The sequence below is a fragment of the Rattus norvegicus genome, chromosome 1 (assembly GCF_021556685.1).
Source record: "Rattus norvegicus strain SHRSP/BbbUtx chromosome 1, alternate assembly SHRSP_T2T, whole genome shotgun sequence".
NCBI classification, from domain to species: Eukaryota; Metazoa; Chordata; class Mammalia; order Rodentia; family Muridae; genus Rattus; species Rattus norvegicus.
The window spans coordinates 85231000-85257258 of NC_141534.1; the positions used below are offsets into that span (position 1 = coordinate 85231000).

Sequence of the window (26259 nt, forward strand, 5' to 3'; positions counted from 1 at the left end):
AATACCCTTGGCAGGGAAGAGAGAGGCAAAGATTAAAACAGAGACTGAAGGAACACCCATTCAGAGTCTGCCCCACATGTGGCCCATGCATATACAGCCATCCAATTAGACAAGATGGATGAAGCAAAGAAGTGCAGACCGACAGGAGCCGGATGTAGATCGCTCCTGAGAGACACAGCCAGAATATAGCAAATACAGAGGCGAATACCAGCAGCAAACCACTGAACTGAGAATAGGACCCCCGTTGAAGGAATCAGAGAAAGAACTGGAAGAGCTTGAAGGGGCTCGAGACCCCATATGTACAACAATGCCAAGCAACCAGAGCTTCCAGGGACTAAGCCACTAACTAAAGACTATACATGGACTGACCCTGGACTCTGACCTCATAGGTAGCAATGAATATCCTAGTAAGAGCACCAGTGGAAGGGGAAGCCCTGGGTCCTGCTAAGACTGAACCCCCAGTGAACTAGACTGTTGGGGGGAGGGGGACAATGGGGGGAGGGTGGGGAGGGGAACACCGATAAGAAAGGGGAGGGGGGAGGGGGATGTTTGCCCGGAAACTGGGAAAGGGAATAACACTCGAAATGTATATAAGAAATACTCAAGTTAATAATAATAATAAAAAAGAAGGCTAAGAGAAAAAAATAAAGTTGTTGGAGCTTGAAAAAAAAAAGAAAGCTGTAACAATGATCCTCCCATCCCCACCCCACCACAGGGTCCCTTACCTTCCAACTTACCACCTCACCCTGTCATTCGTTCCAGACTTTCATCCTTTTCTACGCTGTATGTAAAAGAAGACGGGGACCCCGGAACTCAACTCTACTCCATCCTTCCCTGCTTGGTGTGCAACAGCACCTGTATACAAAGGGAAGAAGCAAAAAACTGAACCACAGTCAATGGAATGGAGGATTGTATGGAGCTGTGGTCCACCAGGTTCACCTAATCCCTCAGTGACCTACAGCCTCTCAGTCACCCAGAGAAGAATTTCTGTGATCTGTGTAACTCAGCAGAGGTCAATATAAAGCAGGATGGAGGCTGAGAGTAAAAACTGTCCTTGCTGTAATATTATCAAACCGTCCTTGATGGGGTGTGGTTACCTGGAGAAGACTCCTGTGTGAGGTGGGCAAAGCTGACCTAGGTGATTAACCAAGGGAAGATGGGTAGGGGAGCAGAGTGTTCTCCACTACATTTGCCTGAGTGGGCCGTTCCTAACGTTGTTTGTGAATGTGTTTGTAATAAAGGCCTTGCCTTTGTTCAGAAAATATTTTGAGAAATATCAAATCAATAATTTAATGATGCAGCCAGGTGTGATGCTATACAACCTTAATTCCAGCACTTTGGAAGCAGAGGCAGAGAGGGAGGAAGATCCCTGTGAGTTGGAGTCCAGCATGGTCTACAGAGTGAGATCAAGGACAGACTCTGGGACTCCATAGAGCAACTCTGTTTCTAACAAAAGCCTAGTGATGCACCTGAAGCAGGTAAGCCTGTAAAATTTGGAGGTTGTTGTTGGTTTTGTCTGTTCAAGACTGGGTTTCTCTGTGTAGGCCTGGGAGTCCTGGAACTCACTCTGTAGACTAGGCTGGCTTTAGAGATCTGCCTGCCTCTGCCTATGGAGGGCTGAGATTAAAGATGCGAGCTACCACTGCCCCACTGTAATTTTGTAGTATTTCTGTCTTTGTTTCATGTATACCATTGAGTTTGTCTATTTCCTACTGCCTTCTCTAATACTCTTCTCATCCCCATTTACTCCTATTTCCATGCTTTTTTCTGAAACAGTCTCACTGCAGCATTGGCTGACCTTCAATTTGCTATGTAGAGAAGGCTGTCTTTGGAGTTACCTCTCTGGCCCTACCTCTGCCCCTGTCCCACCCCTGCCCCTGCTTTTGACTCTCAAGTACTGGGAAGAAAGGAACCTACTACGCCTAGCCACCTTTCCATTTTTGCTTTATTCTTTTTGTATTCAGGTCCTGAGAAGGTGAACACTGCTGTGCGGTGTTCATGATTGTCATGGCCATGTCATAACCAGGAGACAGCATTTCATTACATTGCTCTTCTGGACCTTAGAATCTTTGCCCTCTCCTCCCAGTGTTCCTGTGTCTTGAAGAACATATAATAGATGTCAAGTTTGGGTATCCAGACATAATGGTCAAATATTCCAAGCACTTTGAACACTTGAGAATCTCTGCATGAAACATTGCCCTCCATTAAGAAGTTATTCTGATCTAGGCTGAACTAAAACTTGTTTGTGGTTTAAGCATAAATGTTTGGAAGGCAGATTGACTAGTGTGTGATTCACAAAACTGAACAATCTTAGAGTCAGACTCTATTGTTGAGCAAAGACATAATACAACCATGACTAATCCATGTGCTACATGGTTAAAATAAAACTCCAAGTGTGCTGTCACACTCTCTATGGAACCTTAAATATACTGTAAGAGAAGAAGGGACAATGGTCTCCATTGGAGCAGTTTGAGTGTTCTCTGAAGCCCTGCTTGGAGTTCGGCTTTTGTTTTAACAGCTGTGATAATTCCCACCACTGTGCCTTAAGACTTTTAATGACTTTCTCAATCCTCAAGTTTACTTCCTGATATGGTTCATCTTGGGAAAATGCACATCTTCAGAAATAGCTTTTACACTCTTAGCATGCTAAAGTTATCTGGGAGAGCAAAGTTTTCCTCTGGGTACATCTAAGTAACGTCCAGTAAACAAGTTCATTGGCGCCATGGGTGATAAGCTGGTCTATGTCCACTGGGAGGAAGAGTCCTGTCATCCAGCCTTGATTTAGCCATGCCTCCTGCTAGACACTAGACAGCCTTTTCAAGACACATCCTATCCATGGGATTCACACTGCCCTGAAGGGCTCCCATGGCTCAGAGATCAGAGCCAGAGGAAGGTATAATGAGCTTCACACTGATCCTCTTCCCCAGTCAATCCTGCTTTAGACTTTGTGGACTTTTTTCCTTGAGATTTCTTTTACTATTTTCCGTTCCATTTAACTAAATTGAAACTTTGTTTTTCTTAACAATCCTTGTTTTCAGTTTATAATATTTTCACTATTTTCCTACATTTATTTGCTTACTTATTTATTCATCTATTCATCTATTTATTTATTTATTTATTTATTTATTTATTTATTTATTTATTTCCATCTGTTCAAATCCTCTCCCCTTGGCCTTTGTCCTTCTGTTTCCACCTAAACTATCTACACTTTTATTAGAGTTAAATCTCGGGTTGGGGATTTAGCTCAGTGGTAGAGCGCTTGCCTAGCAAACCAAGGCCCTGGGTTTGGTCCCCAGCTCCGAAGGGAAAAAAAAATCTCACGCAGCTTATACAGTGTAGTAAAGAGTACATTTGTAATGTTCCTTTGAACACTGGAGCTGTGTGCTCATTAGTGTTTACACATCACCCATCAATTACCTCTGATATGTTTGTGGTTTTGTTAAATTATTGACATATTAACAGGTTACTGGAATGTAATATTTTGGTTATGATTTATGATGTTTGAAATATAATGGAAAACATCATACATTTGATGCATTTAGTCCAATTTGGGTTTGTTTTTGTTGTTGATTCATTGAAGCTTTATGAGCTCTTATTGACATATCGTATCTGTATATTATATTAGGAATTTGATTACATGCACAAGCATGACTTTCATGACATTTGCCCATAATTCCCTGTATCTAGCTACAATTTTCATTTCTCACACATGGCAAAGTATCTCCCCACTGGTTTTGTGAATTTCTCCACCAGACTCCATATATGAGAATATGTGCCATGTTTATCTGTGTGAGACTGCATTATTCCACATAATATAATGATCTGCAATCTAGTTTATTTTCCTATAAATAATTAAACGAGTGATAGAGAAACATATTTCCCTAAGAATGTGCTCAACATTGGGTCATGTATTGTAGCAACTGTCTCTTCCTGTTTTGAATAACAGAAGCTCTACACAGGGATTGAACCCCCCAAATGACCCAAGGGTTGGACTCAGAAACTAATCCCAGGTGAAATATCTTTCATTGAGATAATTTATTCTTTCCTTTTACTTGTACAGTGGTTTGCTTGCATGTATATTTGTGAAGTGTGTGCAAGTGTGGTCCCGTGAATATTTTATTCTCCTTTCTAAGAAGGAATGAATCATCCATATTTTTGTCATTTTTCTTCTTGAGCTTCATATGGTCTGTGAATTTTTTCTTGAGTATTCTGACCTTTGGGGCTAATATCCATTTATCAGTGAGAATATACCATGTGTGTACTTTTGTGACTGAGTTACCTTACTCAGGATGATATTTTCTTTTCTTTCTTTCTTTTTTGACAAGCTCTTCATTAAAAGCACTCTTATACAATTAATGGGATGTTAACTTTTTTCAGAGTCAGTATGCAAAGAAACATTTATTCTCTTGTGATTATCACTTTCATTTTTGTTCCTTTCTTATTGGATATTTTCTTTACTTACATTTCAAATGTTATTCCCATTATTGATTTCCCCTCTGGAGTCCCCTTATTTCTCCCCCATCCCCTAACTCTAAATGAAAGTGTTCCCCAATACAGCCAACCACTCACTCCCATATTCCTGCCCTGGCTTTCTCCTACACTAGGGCGTTGAGCTTTCACAGGGCCAGCACCTCTCCTCCCATTGATGCTCAATAAGGACATCCTCTGCTACATATGTGGCTGAATTCATGGGACCCTCCATGTATACTCTTTGGTTGGTGGTTTAGTATCTGGAAGCTCTGGGGGTTATGGTTGTTTGATATTGTTTTTTTCCTATGAAGTTGCAAACTCCTTCAACTGCTTCAGTCCTTTCTCTACCTCTTCCATTAGGGACCTCGTTCTCAGTTCAATGGTTGAATGCAAGTACCTGCCTCTGTATTTGTCAGGCTGTGGCAGAGCCTGTCAGGAGACAGCTATATCAGGCTCCTGTCAGCATGCACTTCTTGGCATCCACAATATTGTCTGGGTTTGGTGACAGTATATGGGATGGAGCCCTGGGTGGAGCCATCTCTGTGTGTCCTTTTTATCAGTCTCTGTTCCACACTTTGCCTCTGTATTTCTTCCTGTGAATATTCTCTCTTCTAAGAAGGACTGAAGCATTTTGGTCATCCTTCTTCTCGAGCTTCATGTGGTTTGTGGACTGTACCTTGGGTAATCCAAGTTTTTGGGCCAATATCCACTTATCTGTGAATCCATTCCATGTGTGATTTTTGGTGATTGGGTGTTCCCCTCCCCATCCTCCCCCCATTACTGCCCTCCCCCCAACAATCACATTCACTGGGGGTTCAGTCTTGGCAGGACCAAGAGCTTCCCCTTTCACTGGTGCTCTTACCAGGTTATTCATTGCTATGTATGCCATTGGAGTCCAGGTTGAGTCCATGTATAGTCTTTCTGTAGTGGCTTAGTCCCTGGAAGCTCTGGTTGGTTGGCATTGTTGTTCATATGGGGTCTCGAGCCCCTTCAAGCTCTTTCAGTCCTTTCTAAGATTCCTTGAACGAGGGTCCCGTTATTAATTCAGTGGTTCAATGATGGCATTCACCTATGTATTTGCTGTCTTCTGGGTGTGTCTCTCAGGAGAGATATACATCCCGTTCCTGTCGGCCTGCATTTCTTTGCTTCATCCATCTTATCTTGTTTGGTGGCTGTCTATGTATGGGCCACATGTGGGGCAGGCTCTGAATGGGTGTTCCTTCTGCCTCTGTTCTAAACTTTACCTCCCTATTCCATCCCAAGGGTATTCGTGTTTCCCTTTTAAAGAAGGGGTGAATCATTTGCATTTTGGTCATCCTTCTTGAGTTTCATGTGTTCTATGCATCTAGGTTATTCAACCATTTATGCTAATATCCAATTATCAATGAGTGCATTCCATGTGTATTTTTCTGTGGTTGGGTTACCTCACTCAGGATGATATTTTCCAGTTCCAACCATTTGCCTATGAATTTCATAAAGTCATTGTTTTTGATAGCTGAGTAATATTCCATTGTGTAGATGTACCACATTTTCTGTATCCATTCCTCTGTTGAAGGGCATCATGGTTCTTTCCAGCTTCTGGCTATTATAAATAAGGCTGCTATGAACATAGTGGAGCATGTGTCTTTGTTATATGTTGTGGCATCTTTTGGGTATATGCCCAAGAGAGGTATAGCTGGGTCCTAACGTAGTTCAATGTCCCGTTTTCTGAAGAACCTCCAGGCTGATTTCCAGAATGGTTGTACCAGTCTGCAATCCCACCTTCAATGGAGACGTGTTCTTCTTTCTCCACATCCTCGCCAGCATCTGCTGTCACCTGAGTTTTTGATCCTAGCCATTCTGACTGGTGTCAGGTGGAATCTCAGGGTTGTTTTGATTAGCATTTCCCTTATGACTAAAGATGTTGAACATTTCTTTCTTTTTTTTTTATAAAACTACTATAAGCTTTAATTGGTATATTGAAATTACATGCTGAAGCATTTTATTTTATTTTATTTTTTTTATTAACTTGAGTATTTCTTATTTACATTTCGAATGTTATTCCCTTTCCCGGTTTCCAGGCAAACATTCCCCTAATCCCTCCCCCTCCCCTTCTTTTTTTTTATTATTCTTCTTTTTTTTATTATTATTAACTTGAGTATTTCTTTTTTTTTTTGGTAGTAAAGCCACAAGAATTTTATTTATTTATTGTAGCAAACACTTTTATGGTATTTGAAAGAACTCAAAATTTCTTTGAATCAGGTTCGAATCTCTACAATTAAATTAGGCAGATAGGTCTTTATTTAAAAAAAAATCCAAACCACCAAAAGATAAACTTTATGTAATATCAAGATATAACAAGGGGAGCCATGATGGAACGAAAGAAAACCAGGCAACAGTCAAGGAAGTCGGCTCCTGTACCAGGCTGGGCCCCATTATAACTGCGCACCTCAAACAGGTCCGAGGGATGGAGGTGGTTCTGCAAGATCTACTTGGAGGTTAAAGGCGATTACTGACAGTGTTTAAATCTTTTTGTAAATAACATCAACAAAAATAGCCCACACTTTCAGTTTTACTTCAGCCTGGTTCTTAATATCGAGTTGATTTCCTGTCTGGATGGATACGTTATTAGACTTCCTTCTTTGTGTCCTTCGTGAAGGAGAAGGAAAGAACCCAACATGATCACTCAAGTCCCCATCTCAGTCACTCACTGCGGCTCACCCAGCTGCCACTGTGCTTTGGTATCCAACACTTTTGAAGTGTTATTTTCTAATACCATTCTACATCAGCATTTTCTTAGGTCATTAGGAAAATTTCAGCTCTGCAAACACTGGGAGGGACAGCTGTTTTGCTGAATTAGTTTTTCTGAAGAGAGCTGCTCCAGGGAGAGTCATGTCTTACCCGTATGTCCAGATTCTAAAAGAAACTATCATCTTCTGTGAAAAGACAAAAGGACCAAACTTTATTTCTCTACGCAGCCTTGGCTGGCCTGGAACTCACTATGTAGAACAGGTTGGCCTTGAGCTCACAGAGATCCTCCTGTTGCTGCCTTTAGAGTGGCTACCTATTGGCAACAAGCGCCCTCAGCAGAGCACTGATGAGTCCTCAGAGCTCGTCGGATGTGATGTTCACCTTGGGTAGGTTACATTCTTTACTAGTTTGACAGCTCTGAAGAATGTCCTGGTAGTGGTTCTTCAGATCCTCATACAAGGCAACAGTTTTCTGCGAGTGAGCCAAGGGTAACACCTTTTCATTCAGCAGCATTTGTATCTGGAATTTTTCTTGAGGGGTCTGTGCGTCTTCACAATGGTAAAGCACAAATATTAGGTTTGAAGCATACGGTACGATGTGACCACTTCGGAACTCGCGATGCACCTGCTCCTCAAAATTGTATGCTGTCAGGGGCTCCTTGTCCTTGAAGTAGCCCATGAGCGAGAGCAGGGGTAGGAGGGTCTCCTCATGACCAAACTGGAGGATGACTGGAGAAGAGACCGGCTGAGACCTTTGCTTCTGCTCAACTGCTTTGTCCAGGTGTAGAAAAATGTCCTGAAACAGGTTGCAGCTGGACCGGCTGTTAATGGCATAGCCATAACTTCGTTTCCAGTACTGTTTCAGATCATTTAAGTATTCCAGAACCTTCGCATCATCTACATCAAACACATCGCACCAGGGAGAATGGACACCTTGAACTGCCAGGTCAAACGAACAGGTGAAAAAGGCTACCTGAATTAAGTCTGCATTTAAATTGTTCACTGGCACTTGCAAAGTGGCTGCAACTTTCTTTAAAACTGTCTGCATTTCTGGCCCGGTTTTGAAGGCTTCCACATGATAAAGAGCCGTGGCGTTTCTTTCGACTTCGGTTAAAAACTTCTCACAGTGATCGAAGAACCTCATTAGCTTATCATTAACTCTCGGAGGGTCACACTCCATGTCTGAGACGTCGGGAGGTGGCAATCCTGGGTGGTAATGTTGCCACAACCCTTGGAGGAAGGCGGCGCTGCTGTCCACACAGTGGTGCTTGGAGCTGGTGATCAGCCTCAGGCGGCCGTACTTCTCCTGGCAGAAGAGGTCAGGGAAGAGGGCGGCCAGACGCAGGGCCAGCTGTCGCATGTCCTGCCGCCCCTTTTCCACCAGCTGCCCGTCCATCCAGTCATCGTACCACAGCGGCCATTGGTCCAGAGCGGCGGCCACTCGGCTCCCGCCATCTACGGACTCGCGGGTCTGCAGCAGCCCCTGCAGCTGCCTCAGCTTGCGGATCTGCTTGGTCGTAGGGTAGCGGGTGCCATGACGGATGAGGGCGACCAGCTGCACCGGGGTGCAAGTCCCCGCCAGCAGCTCCGGGTCCCGTCGCGGCGCCACCGGGTCGCCCAGCAGCCAGGGGTTGACATCTTCATAGCGTGTCTTCGTGCCGAAGTAGGGGCTAAGCACCGAAGCCACCGGGTCCCCGCGCCCCGGGAGAGAGCAGCGCGCGAACGACGAGAGCAGCGCCACAGCCAGGACCGCGGCGAGGGCTACCGAGGCCGAGAGGTGGCTGTGCGCGCCACGAAGCATCGTGTCCAGGGGCCCGCGGAGGGCCGAGTATTTCTTATATACATTTCGAGTGTTATTCCCTTTCCCAGTTTCCGGGCAAACATCCCCCTCCCCCCTCCCCTTTCTTATCGGTGTTCCCCTCCCCACCCTCCCCCCATTGTCCCCCTCCCCCCAACAGTCTAGTTCACTGGGGGTTCAGTCTTAGCAGGACCCAGGGCTTCCCCTTCCACTGGTGCTCTTACTAGGATATTCATTGCTACCTATGAGGTCAGAGTCCAGGGTCAGTCCATGTATAGTCTTTAGTTAGTGGCTTAGTCCCTGGAAGCTCTGGTTGCTTGGCATTGTTGTACATATGGGGTCTCGAGCCCCTTCAAGCTCTTCCAGTTCTTTCTCTGATTCCTTCAACGGGGGTCCTATTCTCAGTTCAGTGGTTTGCTGCTGGTATTCGCCTCTGTATTTGCTGTATTCTGGCTGTGTCTCTCAGGAGCGATCTACATCCGGCTCCTGTCGGTCTGCACTTCTTTGCTTCATCCATCTTGTCTAATTGGATGGCTGTATATGCATGGGCCACATGTGGGGCAGACTCTGAATGGGTGTTCCTTCAGTCTCTGTTTTAATCTTTGCCTCTCTCTTCCCTGCCAAGGGTATTCTTGTTCCCCTTTTAAAGAAGGAGTGAACCATTCACATTTTGATCATCTGTCTTGAGTTTCATTTGCTCTAGGCATCTAGGGTAATTCAAGCGTTTGGGCTAATAGCCACTTATCAATGAGTGCATACCATGTATGTCTTTCTGTGATTGGGTTAGCTCACTCAGGATGATGTTTTCCAGTTCCAACCATTTGCCTACGAATTTCATAAAGTCGTTGTTTTTGATAGCTGAGTAATATTCCATTGTGTAGATGTACCACATTTTCTGTATCCATTCCTCTGTAGACGGGCATCTGGGTTCTTTCCAGCTTCTGGCTATTATAAATAAGGCTGCAATGAACATAGTGGAGCACATGTCGTTTTTATATGTTGGGGCATCTTTTGGGTATATGCCCAAGAGAGGTATAGCTGGATCCTCAGGCAGTTCAATGTCCAATTTTCTGAGGATTCTCCAGACTGATTTCCAGAATGGTTGTACCAGTTTGCAATCCCACCAACAATGGAGGAGTGTTCCTCTTCCTCCACATCCTCGCCAGCATCTGTTGTCCCCTGAGTTTTTGATCTTAGCCATTCTCACTGGTGTGAGGTGAAATCTCAGGGTTGTTTTGATTTGCATTTCCCTTATGACTAAAGATGTTGAACATTTCTTTAGGTGTTTCTCAGCCATTCGGCATTCCTCAGCTGTGAATTCTTTGTTTAGCTCTGAACCCCATTTTTTAATAGGGTTATTTGTTTCCCTGCGGTCTAACTTCTTGAGTTCTTTGTATATTTTGGATATAAGGCCTCTATCTGTTGTAGGATTGGTAAAGATCTTTTCCCAATCTGTTGGTTGCCGTTTTGTCCTAACCACAGTGTCCTTTGCCTTACAGAAGCTTTGCAGTTTTATGAGATCCCATTTGTCGATTCTTGATCTTAGAGCGTAAGCCAATGGTGTTTTGTTTAGGAAATTTTTTCCAGTGCCCATGTGTTCCAGATGCTTCCCTAGTTTTTCTTCTATTAGTTTGAGTGTGTCTGGTTTGATGTGGAGGTCCTTGATCCACTTGGACTTAAGCTTTGTACAGGGTGATAAGCATGGATCGATCTGCATTCTTCTACATGTTGACCTCCAGTTGAACCAGCACCATTTGCTGAAAATGCTATCTTTTTTCCATTGGATGGTTTTGGCTCCTTTGTCAAAAATCAAGTGACCATAGGTGTGTGGGTTCATTTCTGGGTCTTCAATTCTATTCCATTGGTCTATCTGTCTGTCTCTGTACCAATACCATGCAGTTTTTATCACTATTGCTCTATAATACTGCTTGAGTTCAGGGATAGTGATTCCCCCTTAAGTCCTTTTATTGTTGAGGATAGCTTTAGCTCTCCTGGGTTTTTTGTTATTCCAGATGAATTTGCAAATTGTTCTGTCTAACTCTTTGAAGAATTGGATTGGTATTTTGATGGGGATTGCATTGAATCTGTAGATTGCTTTTGGTAAAATGGCCATGTTTACTATATTAATCCTGCCAATCCATGAGCATGGGAGATCTTTCCATCTTCTGAGGTCTTCTTCAATTTCCTTCTTCAGTGTCTTGAAGTTCTTATTGTACAGATCTTTTACTTGCTTGGTTAAAGTCACACCGAGGTACTTTATATTATTTGGGTCTATTATGAAGGGTGTCATTTCCCTAATTTCTTTCTCGGCTTGTTTCTCTTTTGTGTAGAGGAAGGCTACTGATTTATTTGAGTTAATTTTGTACCCAGCCACTTTGCTGAAGTTGTTTATCAGCTTTAGTAGTTCTCTGGTGGAACTTTTGGGATCACTTAAATACACTATGATATCATCTGCAAACAGTGATATTTTGACTTCTTCTTTTCCGATCTGTATCCCCTTGACCTCCTTTTGTTGTCTGATTGCTCTGGCTAGAACTTCAAGAACTATATTGAATAAGTAGGGAGAGAGTCGGCAGCGTGGTCTAGTCCCTGATTTTAGTGGGATTGCTTCGAGTTTCTCTCCATTTAGTTTAATGTTAGCAACTGGTTTGCTGTATATGGCTTTTACTATGTTCAGGTATGGGCCTTGAATTCCTATTCTTTCCAGGACTTTTATCATGAAGGGGTGTTGAATTTTGTCAAATGCTTTCTCAGCATCTAATGAAATGATCATGTGGTTTTGTTCTTTCATTTTGTTTATATAATGGATCACGTTGATGGTTTTCCGTATATTAAACCATCCCTGCATGCCTGGGATGAAGCCTACTTGGTCATGGTGGATGATTGTTTTGATGTGCTCTTGGATTCGGTTTGCCAGAATTTTGTTGAGTATTTTTGCATCGATATTCATAAGGGAAATTGGTCTGAAGTTCTCTTTCTTTGTTGTGTCTTTGTGTGGTTTAGGTATAAGAGTAATTGTGGCTTCGTAGAAGGTATTCGGTAGTGATCCATCTGTTTCAATTTTGTGGAATAGTTTGGATAATATTGGTATGAGGTCTTCTCTGAAGGTTTGGTAGAATTCTGCACTAAACCCGTCTGGACCTGGGCTCTTTTTGGTTGGGAGACCTTTAATGACTGCTTCTATTTCCTTAGGAGTTATGGGGTTGTTTAACCGGTTTATCTGTTCCTGATTTAACTTTGGTACCTGGTATCTGTGTAGGAAATTGTCCATTTCCTGCAGATTTTCAAGTTTTGTTGAACATAGGCTTTTGCAGTAGGATCTGATGATTTTTGAATTTCCTCTGATTCTGTATTTATGTCTCCCTTTTCATTTCTGATTTTGTTAATTTGGACACACTCTCTGTGTCCTCTCGTTAGTCTGGCTAATGGTTTATCTATCTTGTTGATTTTCTCAAAGGACCATCTTTTGGTTCTATTGATTCTTTCTATGGTCATTTTTGTTTCTACTTGGTTGATTTCAGCTCTGAGTTTGATTATTTCCTGCCTTCTACTCCTTCTGGGTGTATTTGCTTCTTTTTGTTTTAGATCTTCTAGGTGCGTTGTCTAGCTGCTGACATATGTTCTCTCCTGTTTCTTTCTGCAGGCACTCAGAGATGTGAGTTTTCCTCATAGCATAGCTTTCATTGTGTCCCATAAGTTTGGGTATGTTGTACCTTCATTTTCATTAACTTCTAAGAAGTCTTTAATTTCTTTTTTTTTATTTCTTCCTTGACCTGTTTATCATTGAGGAGAGCATTGTTCAACTTCCATGTATATGTGGGCGTTCTTTCCTTATTGTTGTTGAAGACCAGCTTTTGCCCATGGTGGTCTGATAGGACGCAGGGGATTATTTCTATCTTTCTGTATTTGTTGAGGCCTGTTTTATAACCAATTAGATGGTCAGTTTTGGAGAAAGTACCATGAGGTGGTGAGAAGAATGTATATCCTTTTGCTTTAGGATAGAATGTTCTATAAATATCTGTTAAGTCCATTTGGTTCACGACTTCTTTTAGTCTGTGTATGTCTCTGTTTAATTTCTATTTCCATGACCTGTCCATTGATGATAGTGGGGTGTTGAAATCTCCTACTATTATTCTGTGAGGTGCAATATGTGTTTTGAGCTTTAGTAAGGTTTATTTTATGTATGTAGGTGCCCTTGTATTTAGATCATATATATTCAGGATTGAGAGTTCATCTTGATGGATTTTTCCTTTGATGAATATGAAGTGTCCTTCCTTATCTTTTTTGATGACTTTTAGTTGAAAATTGGTTTCATTCGATATTAGAATGGATACTCGAGCTTGCTTCTTCAGACCATTTGCTTGGAAAGTTGTTTAGCAGCCTTTTACTCTGAGGTAGTGTCTGTCTTTGTCTCTGAGGTGTGTTTCCTGTAGCAGCAGAATGCAGGGTCCTCATTGTGTATCCAGTTTGTTAATCTATGTCTTTTTATTGGGGAGTTGAGACCATTGATGTTGAGAGATAATAAGAAATAGTGATTATTGCTTCCTGGTATATTCATATTTGGATGTGAGGTTATGTTTGTGTGCTTTTCTCATCTTTTTTTATTGCCAAGACAATTAGTTTCTTGCTTCTTCTAGGTTGTAGCTTACCTCCTTATGTTGGGCTTTACCATTTATAATCCTTTGTAGGGCTGGATTGGTAGGAAGGTATTGTGTAAATTTGGTGTTGTCATGGAATATCTTGGTTCCTCCCTCTGTGTTAATTGAGAGTTTTTCAGGATACAGTAACCTGGGATGGTATTTGTGTTCTCTTAGGATCTGTATGACATGTGTCCAGGATCTTCTGGCTTTCATAGTCTCTGGCAAGAAGTCTGGTGTGATACAGATAGGTCTACCTTTATATGTTACTTGACCTTTTTCCCTTACTGCTTTTAATATTCTTTCTTTATTTTGTGCATTTGGTGTTTTGACTGGTATGTGACAGGAGGTCACATATTATTTTCTGTTCCAATCTATTTGGAGTTCTGTAGACTTCTTGTGTGTTTATTGGCATCTCTTTCTTTAGGTTAGGGAAGTTTTCTTTTATTATTTTGTTGAAGATATTTACTGGTCCTTTGAGCTGGGAGTCTTCACTCTCTTCTATACCTATTATCTTTAGGTTTGATCTTCTCATTGAGTCCTGGATTTCCTGTATGTTTTGGACCAGTAGCTTTTTCCGTTTTACATTATCTTTGACAGTTGTGTCGATGATTTGTATGGAATCTTGTGCTCCTGAGATTCTCTCTTTTATCTCTTGTATTCTGTTGGTGATGCTTGTATCTGCAGCTCCTTGTCTCTTGCTTTGGCTTTCTATATCCAGGGTTGTTTCCCTTTCTCCTTTCTTTAATGTTCCTATTTCCATTTTTAATTCCTTCAACTGTTTGATTGTGTCTTCCTGGAATTCTTTCAGGGATTTTTGTGATTCCTCTCTATAGGCTTCTACTTGTTTATTTATATTTTCCTGTCTTTCTCTAATGGAGTTCTTCATTTTTTTTTAAGTCCTCAAGCATCATGGTCAAATGTGATTTTAAATGTAGATCTTGCTTTTCTGGTGTGTTTGGATATTCAGTGATTGCTTTGGTATGAGAATTGGGCTTCCATGATGCCTTGTAGTGTTGGTTTTTGTTGCTTGGTTTCCTGCGCTTGCCGCTCGCCATCAGGTTGTCTCTGGTATTAACTTGTTCTGCTATTTCTGCCAGTGGCTAGACTGTCCTATAGGCCTGTGTGTCAGGTGTTCTGTAGACCTGTTTTCCTGTTTTCTTTCAGCCAGTTATGGGAACCGGGTGTTCTGCTTTTGGGCATAGAGTCTTTCCTGTCTACTGGTTTTCAGCTATTCCTATGGTCCTGTGTCCTGAGTCCACCAGGCAGGTCGTTTGGAGCAGAAAATTTGTTCTTACCTGTGGTCCCCTGGTTCATGTTGCTTGTGGGGGTTGCTTTTGAGCTCTCCTTGAGGACGGCAACCTCGAGGGCTTGTGCCGTCTTTTCCCTGAACCCCCATGCACCGGGGTCCCAGATGGCATTAGGTGTTTTCTTCTGGAGTCAGAAATGTGGGCAAAGTGTAGTCTCTTCTGGCTTCCCAGGCATATCTGCCCCTCTGAAGGTTTAGCTCTCCCTCCCACGGGACTTGGGTGCAGAGAACTCTTGACTGTTTCCCTTCAGGTCTGGCCAGTGTCTGGACTGCTGTGGATCATAAATAGTCTTTTTTTTAGTACATTTTTCATCATTATTTAAATTCCATTTTCTTGAATGTCAAAAATAGTGCTACTCTTTTGTGATTCCACATGTTCATTGATGGTATCTTCCTCTGCTCGTCATAGTTAGTCTGTTCCTTTTGTGTTGAAATTGTAGTCAGGTATTTTATCCTTGAGCTCGTACTCTTTGCAGGAGAAACACTAAAGACATGGTTAGTGGAGGGAATTTTCAAGACTGTACTTGAAGTAAAAAGTATGAAAAGTTAGGGCCTCTACCGGTAGATACAGAACAAGGAAAAAGGATAAGCAAAAACAAATTTCTGGTGAATATTGAGGAAGATAACAATTAATCCAGGGCAAAACATGGGAAGCCATGTGTGATTCCAAAGAAATTAATATGAGTCTAAAAAATCCATAAGGCACAGGGGCTGGAGATTTAGCTCAGTGGTAGAGCGCTTGCCTAGGAAGCGCAAGGCCCTGGGTTCGGTCCCCAGCTCCAAAAAAAAAAAAAATCCATAAGGCACAAAAGAGAAGAGATGCATTTTCAAATCTTAGAGGATGGTGGGTCCTGTTTAAGTGAATAAGGTATTGTAGCAGTACCCAATAATACTCATATCAATCCCTCAAGCAGTGTATTCCTCACTACCTGCCCCAGTGTTCTGGGTTGCTGAATGACACACACACACACACACACACACACACACACACACACACACACACGCACACACTTTAATATGCCTCAATACTTTAATGGATGGGCTACTTCCTAACATCCATTTGGCTATCCCACCTTCCTTTGATATTCCCAACTTATTGCTTAACAAATCCTATACTCCATATTGACTACCATGGACTCATTAGGACAGTCGTCTTTCGACCATGCCTTGCATCATAGATTGTGCCTATGTTCTTTGTCCTGCATCTTCTCAGTCATGGCACCTCTAAACTTCCCCCTGCATGGAAGATCTCTTTTGTCCTCTTCCTCCTCTTTTTCTAACCTGTGATTCTTAGAAGTCTGGCTACTGTCTGCCCTTCCCAGCGATTGACTGCCAGCAACTTCATTTACAAATCAGAACCAACTGAGAACAGGGTCCTTCACTGTCTTACATATGGTTGTGCATATTCTGGGCAAGTAATTCTGGGGACCCAAATTAACAAAACACAAGTAGCATTAGGCCAAAACCACTACATTTTACAAGTTTTGCCCATTTAGAAAGTCTCCTTTCTCTGAGATATAAATTGAACACAATTAAGACAATAATGTAAATTTTAAGGTCTGATATACACTAACACCTAGTTGATCAATTCTGTACATTTAGATATAGTAATCTATTATCTCTGCTAACTTAAAGAGTTTATAATTTTGTGTCTGAATTATGTTGATTTTTAACTTGTATTACCATCTGAGAAACATTGTTTTATATCTAGAATACCTTCTTTAATGCTAAATAAGTTAAGTTTGATTATGTGTCTATAAGTAGTCTTTAACTCCATCAGAAATCTGAGAAGGGATTAAATATTACCTGAATAAGTAGGAACACTAAGACATACCTTCTAACTTAAACAGTTTGTAGAGGCAGCTGACTGCTTGGATAGCCTCCTATATTCCTCATAATTTTCGAGCATCTGTGTTTAGCATTCTGGCCTCAAACCACATGACAGACCTTAAGTGAAGCAGGAATCATGAAGGACTAGATTATCCTGTTTTGGCAGAGGTAACTTCTTGATTATTTCACATTATTTGTAAATCATTTGTCATTTCCTGGACATATTTTTTTGTCTGTAGATGAATTAAGGCATTTTCCCCCCAGTGGCTAGCTTGTCACAAGTGGAGCAACTCTATATAGAGGTAATGATGTTCAATATTTTCTTTAAAGTAGAATCGGTGTACTACGAGTAGTAGACATTTCTCCTAGTCAAAAGAGCTATTGATAAATGATTTGAAATATCATATTTTTTTGACCTTTGACATTTTTAAAACAATCTATCTACATTTGTGGCATAACTAAGTTGTCAAACATTGATTATTCTTAGCTATTTACTCTTTGAATAATATTGAAAACACTTGTAATTAAATCAAAATCGTATATTGACATGAGTTTATTATTTGACCTTTAATCTTTATTATTTAATTTTCTTTTTTTGGTGGGGAGAGGAAAGTGTTTATTCAGCTCAATCTTTTTTTATTAGATATATTTCTTTACTTATATTTCAAATGTTATTCCCTTTCCCGATTTCCTGTCCATAATTCCCCATCCTCTACCCCTTCCCCATATGGGTATTCCCCCATCCATCCCCTTTACTGCCTTCCCTCATATTCCCCTGCATTGGAGGCCCAACCTTGACAGGACCAAGGGCTTCCCCTTCCACTGGTGCCCTAACAAAACTATTCTCTATTATATATGCAGTTGGAGCCCTGGGTCAGTCCATGTATAGTCTTTTGGTAGTGGTTTAGTTCCTGGAAGCTCTGGTTGGTTGGCATTGTTGTTCTTATGGGGTTGCAAGCTCCTTCAACTCTTTCAATCCTTCCTCTAATTTCCCCCAAGAGGGTCGTGTTCTCAGTTCAGTGGTTTGCTAGCATTGACCTCTGTATTGGACATGATCTGGATGTGTCTCTCAGGAAAGATCTTTATGGCCCTTTCAGCATGCATTTTTTTAGTTTCATCAATCTTATGTAGTTTTGGTGGATATATATATATATATATATATATATATATATATATATATATATATATATATATATGTATGTATGTCACATGTGGGGCAGGCTCTGTATATCTGTTCCTTCAGTCACTGCCCTAACATTTGCTTCCATATCCCCTTCTATGGATATTTTTATCCCCCTTTTAAGAAGGAATGGGAGCATCCATATTTTGGTCATCCTTCTTCTTGAGCTTCCTGTGGTCTGTGGATTGCATCTTGGGTAATTCAAGCTTTTGGTCTAATATCCACTTATTAATGAGTACATACCAAATGTGTTTTTCTATGATGGGGTAACCTCATTCAGGATGATTATTTTATAGTTCATTCCACTTGCCTATGAATTTCATGAAGTCATTGTTTTTGATAGCTGAGTAGTACTCCATTGTGTAGATGTACCACATTGAATCCATTCCTCTGTTGAAGGGCATCTGGATTCTTTCCAGCTTACTTCCATTTGTGGTGAACAGCAGTTTAGAAGAGTGAGCCAAGAGTTCCTGCACCCAAATCCCATGGGGAAGAGAGCTGAACACCCTGGAGTGCAGACATCCTGAGACCGCAGGACAAACTGCCACTTCTGCACACATTTGCCCACATCCGGTCCAAGGGGAAACCGCACAGTGCTTCTGGACACAGGAATATAGGAACAGTCAGCCGGCAGTAACTGCCATTCTGGTTTGTGCTCAGGATTGAACTGAACTTGCCAAACAGCTCCTTGCACCTAATTTCCACAGGGGGATAGAGTTGGACCCTCAGAAGTGTAGACACTTCTGAGAAGTCAGTGGAGACTACCCTCTGCCTACATTACAGACCGAAGAGGGAATCGCCTAGTGCCTACTTAATCTTCTTAATCAGTTTGTAATAGAATCTGTTAAAAGGACCAACACTAAGCCTTATATTCTTGAATGAGTTGTTGGAATGGATTACTAAATTTGCCCTTAAACAAAACATTTTATAGTCATAATCTTACTTTGGTAAAAAAAATCTTTAAATTTTGATACAAAATTGAGGTTATATTTTCTTACAGTGGTGCAAAATTTCTATGTTGATAAAAATTTAAAGTTTCCATTGATAGAGATCTTTTTATATTCATATAAAATTTAAAATTAAGTTTGTTACTCTTAGGCATTCTGCCTATACAACTCATTCTTTTTTTTTTTCCATGTGGAGAGGTTTAATGAGAGAAGAAGAGGAGAGGAGAGGAAAGGCCGGCCATGAGCACGTGGAGGGAAGGGGTGGGGGTAGAGAGAAAGGACAGGGAAGAGAGGAAGAGCAGGGAAGAGAAGAGAACAAAGAGAACAACTCATTCTTTAAGTAGTTCAAATGATGGCCCCTCACACTAGAAAAACTTGACTGTCCTAGAAACTCGGACCAAAGCAGAGATTTATAGTGTGTAAGGAGAATTCAGACCAGCACATTGGGAAAAGTCTAATAGACCCTGTCAGGATAAAAGAGACTGTTGAGGAATCCATAGATAACCTTCAAAGAATAAATGTTTGTATTTTAGGCAATCAAAATAGTTAGATTAGTGTAGGATTAAGTCTCAAGTTGTTATACAGCAACTCCACACACATACAACAAGATCCGCAGAGCATGGGTGGCATAATAATGTTGTGAAGTTCATGGTCAAAGTTCATGAATCTTATATCATTTCCATCCTCTTTGTAACTGTGTTCTTGAGAATTCTGGCTCTTTAACATTAATGCAAAATTTCATGTGGAAATAGGATTCATATGTTGCAATAACAATATAATGTATATGTATATATTATATATATTATTTATATATGTATTAGAGTGGGTTTATCAATCAGAACCAGCCTTATTGATTTGGTTACTGAATATCACAGAAAACACATTTTTATGAAGATGTGCTCAAGAATGTGGCATATATAGTTTTCTACCCTGGCCTTTGTGTTCTGCCTATTGGCTACTCAGTTCTAAGTTGTGAGCAAAATAAATATATAAAATCAAATGAAATGCCTCAGAACATTGCTGGTTAGCCTGTAGGGTAGAATGAGAGGCAAAGAGTCTCACATGGAAAGCCCAAGAATTTAGTCATCACTGTGCTGACAGAAATGTATGTGTAGACCAAACACTTAAGGTCATGTACACCCATTACTACATATGTGATAGAAGCATATGTTGTTTTAAACATGAAAACATTGACACTTAGATTAAAGAAATAATATTGACTACTGGATAGAAATTCATTTTAGCTTGAGGGATGGCTCAACAATGAAGGACCATTAGCTGCTCTCCAGAGATCCAAGGTTTGATTCTAAGGCTTTTATATAATGTACAGACATGCAGGCAAAACACTTGTACACATGGAATGAATAATTTTTAAGTCCCTCATAACATGCAAATTTGGCTTTCATGTAGGTCAACATATCCTTCTGCCTGACATAACAGAATTCAGGATCTTTGGGTGGTCTCGACCCTTTATTATTCTCCACACTTTATTTTATTCCCTAAGATGGCCAAGAATCCCAGGCAGGCAGTTGCTAAAGTGTCATCTATGGACCTAACATTGAAATGAGTTGTACATTTCTCTAGTTGATGTTGGCTCACACCCTTGATCCCAGCACTTGGGGGGTAGAGTTAGGTGGATCTCTGTGAGTGTGAGGCCAGCCTGGTCTACACAGCAAGTTCCAGACAGGGCTACACAGAGAATCCCTGACTTGAAAAACAAAAAGAAGATACAAAGAAGACGAGGAGGACGTAGAAGAGGAAAGGAAAGAACTGGACATTTCATTTGTTCTTTCTTCTCCTGAGCAGTATATTTTTCTACAAACCCCATTCACATTTTTTGAATACAGTCCATTCATTTGGTACTCTAGACCTAACAAACCTGGCTCACATTAACATCATGCTTCCAAGTGACACCATCTTCCAGATCTTTCTCATATTGCAGTTCAGTCTTGGTGTTCTAGGGAACTCAGCACTATTGTTGTTATATATATACACTTTCGTCTTCAGGCCTCAGTATAAGAAGTTGATAGATTCAGTTTGTATTCACTTGACAATAGTCAATATTTTGCTGATCGTATTCCTATTGACAAAAGATACCATGTTATCCTTTGGAGTAACCAATTTTCTGGACGATATCGGTTGTAAGGCAGTTTTGTTTTCATTCAGAGTCAGCCGGGGTCTGTCCATCTGCAGCACCTGTGTTTTAAGCACATTCCAAGTAATCACCATCACTCCCAGTACTTCTAAGTGGGCCTGGCTTAAGCCTAGACTCTCTACATGGGCTTTTTCTTCTTTACTTTGCTCCTGGCTTATTAACCTACTCATCTATGGATATATGCTTCCAATGGTAGTAGCCAAATCCAATAATACTCTTGCTGGCCATGGATATTCAGATGGTTACTGTGTAAACAAGCAGTTTGGGAACCACAATACAGGGTCATTTCTTAGCATTACCCTTATTCATGATCTCTTTTTTGTGACCATCATGATGTGGGCCAGCCTCTACATGGTGGTTTTCCTCTACAGACACCGCAAGGGAGCCCAGCATCTCTGCAGCCCTAATCTTTCCTCCCAGACATCTCCTGAGCGCAAAGCCACCCACAGCATCCTGTCTCTGGTTAGCTGCTTTGTATTAATTTATTGGTTGAACAACTGTGTCACCCTTTATAGCTTTTATTCAAGTGAAAAATTTCCAAGAGTGGAGTCAATAAATGCAATTTTGACAACATGCTACCCTACCATCTGCCCTTTTTTACTCATGAAGAATAATAAAGTTATTTTGCAATTCATTTCTTCATTTTCTATACTGAGAATGACCTGTTTTCAATGTTCAATCCATGGTTAAACTGAAACCTCTACTTTCTAGGCATGAAAACAGTGTCTTAATAATTTTCATGTAATTAACTATTTGCATGTGTACCTTGAATACATGAAATGGCTTTAGTTATAATTCAGACATTCTGTACACTATTAAAATTCAGGTACTTAACATGTTTCTTGAATACCAATCTATGTACATAATTTTAATAATTTTAACACTCATTACTCACTCAAACTATGACATTTGTACATAATGAATGTCATTGAAATATTGTGAACAATATTTTTTTATTATTAACTTGAGTATTTCTTATTTACATTTCGAGTGTTATTCCCTCTCCCAGTTTCCGGGCCAACATCCCCCTAGCCCCTCCACCTCCCCTTCTTTATGGGTGTTCCCCTCTCCATCCTCCCCCCATTGCCGCCCTCCCCCCAACAATCTAGTTCACTGGGGGTTCAGTCTTAGCAGGACCCAGGGCTTCCCCTTCCACTGGTGCTCTTACACAGTTATTCATTGCTACCTATGAGGTTGGAGCCCAGGGTAAGTCCATGTATAGTCTTTGGGTAGTGGCTTAGTCCCTGGAAACTCGGGTTGGTTGACATTATTGTTCATATGGGATCTCAAGCCCCTTCAATCTCTTTCAGTCCTTTCTAAGATTCCTTCAATTCCTTTAATTCCTTCATTTCTGACTCCAGAGGAAAACACCTAATGCCACCTGGGAACCTGGGACCCCAGTGCATGGGGACCCTGGGAAAAGGTGGTGGAAGCCCTCCTGGTTGCCGACCTAATGGAAAGCTCAAAAGCAGTCCCCCACACTCAACTTGAACCATGGGACCACAGGTAAGACCAGTTTTTCTTCTCCAAGCGACCTGCCTGGTGGACTCAGGATACACAGAGGCAAAATTCCTCTGGGAGCAGACACTTCAGGGTTTTAACTGGAGCCCCAACCTCGCTGATCCAGGCCCACAGCTCACTGCTCTCAAACTCCTTGGGAGGTGTTTGGACAGGTGGGCACTCCTGAGAATGCAGAGCGGAAGAGACCAACAATATTGCCCATCCCTGCCCACATCCCTGGCCCAAGAGGAAACTGGATATGACCTCTGGGAATGGGAAGATACGGGCACTAGAGCTGCAGGTCCCCTGCGCTCCAGATACCACCTGAACCTGAAGGGACTGGATCAACATTTCTCTGCACCCAAATCCCGTGGGAGGGAGAGCTAAACCTTCAGAGGGGCAGACACGCCTGGGAAGCTAGAAGAGACTACACTCTGCCCATATTTCTGACTCCAGAGGAAAACACCTAACGCCATCTGGGACCCCTGTGCATAGGGGCGCCCAGAAAGGGTGGCACAGGCCCTCCTAGTTGCCGCCCTCACAGAGAGCTCAAAAGCAGTCCCCCAGGAGTAACTTGAGCCATTGGACCACAGGCAAGACCAACTTTTCTGCTCCAAGCGACCTGCCTGGTCAACTCAGGACACAGGCCCACAGGAACAGCTGAAAACCAGTATACATGAAAGAGTACAAGTGCGAAAGCAGAACACTATGTTCCCATAAATGGCTGAAAGAAAACAGGAAAACAGGTCTACAGCACTCCTGACATACAGGCCTATAGGACAGTCTAGCCACTGTCAGAAATAGCAGAACAAAGTAACACCAGAGACAATCTGATGGCGAGAGGCAAGGGCAGGAACCCAAGCAACAGAAACCAAGACTAAATGGCAGCATCGTAGCCATATTCTCCCACCAAAGCAAACACTGAATATCCAAACACACCAGGAAAGCAAGATCTACATTTAAAATCATATTTGATCATGATGCTGTAGGACTTCAAGAAAGACATGAAGAACTCCCTTAGAGAAACACAGGAAAACATAAATAAACAAGTAGAAGCCTATAGAGAGGAATCACAAAAATCCCTGAAAGAATTCCAGGAAAACACAATCAAACAGGTTAAGGAATTAAAAATGGAAATAGAAGCAATGAAGAAGGAACACAGGGAAACAACCGTGGATATAGAAAATGAAAGGAAGAGACAAGGAGCCATAGATACAAGCATCACCAACAGAATACAAGAGATAGAAGAGAGAATCTCAGGAGCAGAGGATTCCATAGAAATCATTGATAGAACCGTCAAAGATAATGTAAAATGGAAAAAGCTACTGGTACAAACCATACAGGAAATCCAGGACTCAATGAGAAGATCAAACCTAAGGATAATAGGTATAGAAGAGAGTGAAGACTCCTGGCTCAAAGGAACAGTAAATATCTTCAACAAAATCATAGAAGAAAGCTTCCCTAACCTAAAGAAAGCGATGCCCATAAACATACAAGAAGTCTACAGAACTCCAAATAGATTGGAACAGAAAAGAAAATCCTCCCCGTCACATAAAGTCAAAACACCAAATCCACAAAATAAAGAAATATTAAAAGCAGTAAGGGAAAAAGGTCAAGTAACATATAAAGGCAGACCTATCAGTATCACACCAGACTTCTTGCCAGAGACTATGAAAGCCAGAAGATCCTGGACACATGTCATACAGACCCTAAGAGAACACAAATACCATTCCTGGTTACTGTATCCTGCAAAACTCTCAATTAACATAGATGGAGAAACTAGGATATTCCATGACAACACCAAATTTACACAATATCTTCCTACCAATCCAGACCTACAAAGGATTATAAATGGTAAAGCCCAACATAAGGAGGTAAGCTACAACCTAGAAAAAGCAAGAAACTAATCGTCTTGGCAATAAAAAAAGATAAGAAAAGCACACAAACATAACCTCACATCCAAATATGAATATAACAGGAAGCAATAATCACTATTCCTTATTATCTCTCAACATCAATGGTCTCAACCCCCCAATAAAAAGACATAGATTAACAAACTGGACACGCAATGAGGACCCTGCATTCTGCTGCCTAGAGGAAACACACCTCAGAGACAAAGACAGACACTACCTCAGAGTAAAAGGCTGCTAAACAACTTTCCAAGCAAATGGTCAGAAGAAGCAAGCTGGAGTATCCATTCTAATATCGAATAAAACCAATTTTCAACTAAAAGTCATCCAAAAAGATAAGGAAGGACACTTCATATTCATCAAAGGAAAAATCCATCAAGATGAACTCTCAATCCTAAATATATATGATATAAATACAAGGGCACCTACATACATAAAATAAACCTTACTAAAGCTCAAAACACATATTGCACCTCACACTATAATAGTAGGAGATTTCAACACCCCACTCTCATCAATGGACAGGTCATGGAAACAGAAATTAAACAGAGACATACACAGACTAAAAGAAGTCGTGAACCAAATGGACTTAACAGATATTTATAGAACATTCTATCCTAAAGCAAAAGGATATACATTCTTCTCAGCACCTCATGGTACTTTCTCCAAAACTGACCATCTAATTGGTTATAAAACAGGCCTCAACAAATACAGAAAGATAGAAATAATCCCCTGCGTCCTCTCAGACCACCACGGGCTAAAGCTGGTCTTCAATAACAATAAGGAAAGAATGCCCACATATAGTCCCAAATAATATAAAATACCTCGGTGTGACTTTAACCTAGGAAGTAAAAGATCTGTACAATAAGAATTTCAAGACGCTGAAGAAAGAAATTGAAGATATGAGATGATGGAAAGATCTCCCATGCTCATGGATTGGCAGGATTAATATAGTAAAAATGGCCATTTTACCAAAAGCAATCTACAGACTTAATGCAATCCCCAAAGAGTTAGACAGAACAATTTGCAAATTCATCTGGAATAACAAAAAACCCAAGACAGCTAAAACCATCCTCAACAATAAAACAACTTTTGGGGGAACCACTATCACTGAACTCATGCAGTATTACAGAGCAATAGTGATAAAAACTGCATGGTATTGGTACAGAGACAGACAGATAGATTAGTGGAATAGAATTGAAGACCCAGAAATGAACCCACACACCTATGGTCACTTGATTTTTGACAAAGGAGCCAAAACTATCCAATGGAAAAAAGATAGCATTTTCAGCAAATGGTGCTGTTTCACTGGAAGTCACCATGTAGGAGAATGCAGATCGACCCATGCTTATCACCCTGTACAAAGCTTAAGTCCAAGTGGATCAAGGACCTCCACATCAAACCAGATACACTCAAACTAATAGAAGAAAAAGTGGGGAAGGATCTCGAACTCATGGGCACTGGAGAAAATTTCCTGAACAAAACACCAATGGCTTATGCTCTAAGATCAAACATGGACAAATGGGATCTCATAAAACTGCTAAGCTTCTGCAAGGAAAGGACACTGTTGTTAGGACAAAACGACAACCAACAGATTGGGAAAAGATCTTTACCAATCCTACAGCAGACAAGGGGCTTAAATCCAAAATACACAAAGAACTCAAGGAGTTAGACCACAGGGAGACAAATAACCCTATTAAAAATGGGGGTTCAGAGCTAAACAAAGAATTCACAGCTGAGGAATGCAGAATGGCTGAAAAACTCCTAAAGAAATGTTCAACATCTTCAGTCATA

The 26259-nt window shown here is 41.2% G+C and overlaps 1 protein-coding gene and 1 pseudogene across 1 annotated transcript; one reads left to right on the forward strand and one right to left on the reverse strand.

Moving 5' to 3' along the window:
* Minpp1-ps1 (multiple inositol-polyphosphate phosphatase 1, pseudogene 1) lies at positions 6619-9000 on the reverse strand (annotated as a pseudogene).
* On the forward strand, positions 20798-21745 carry Vom1r59 (vomeronasal 1 receptor 59). The gene has a single exon (XM_087610032.1). It carries the CDS (start codon positions 20798-20800, stop codon positions 21743-21745), a length of 948 nt encoding a protein of 315 aa, XP_087466158.1.
* The last annotated feature ends 4514 nt before the right edge of the window (positions 21746-26259 follow it).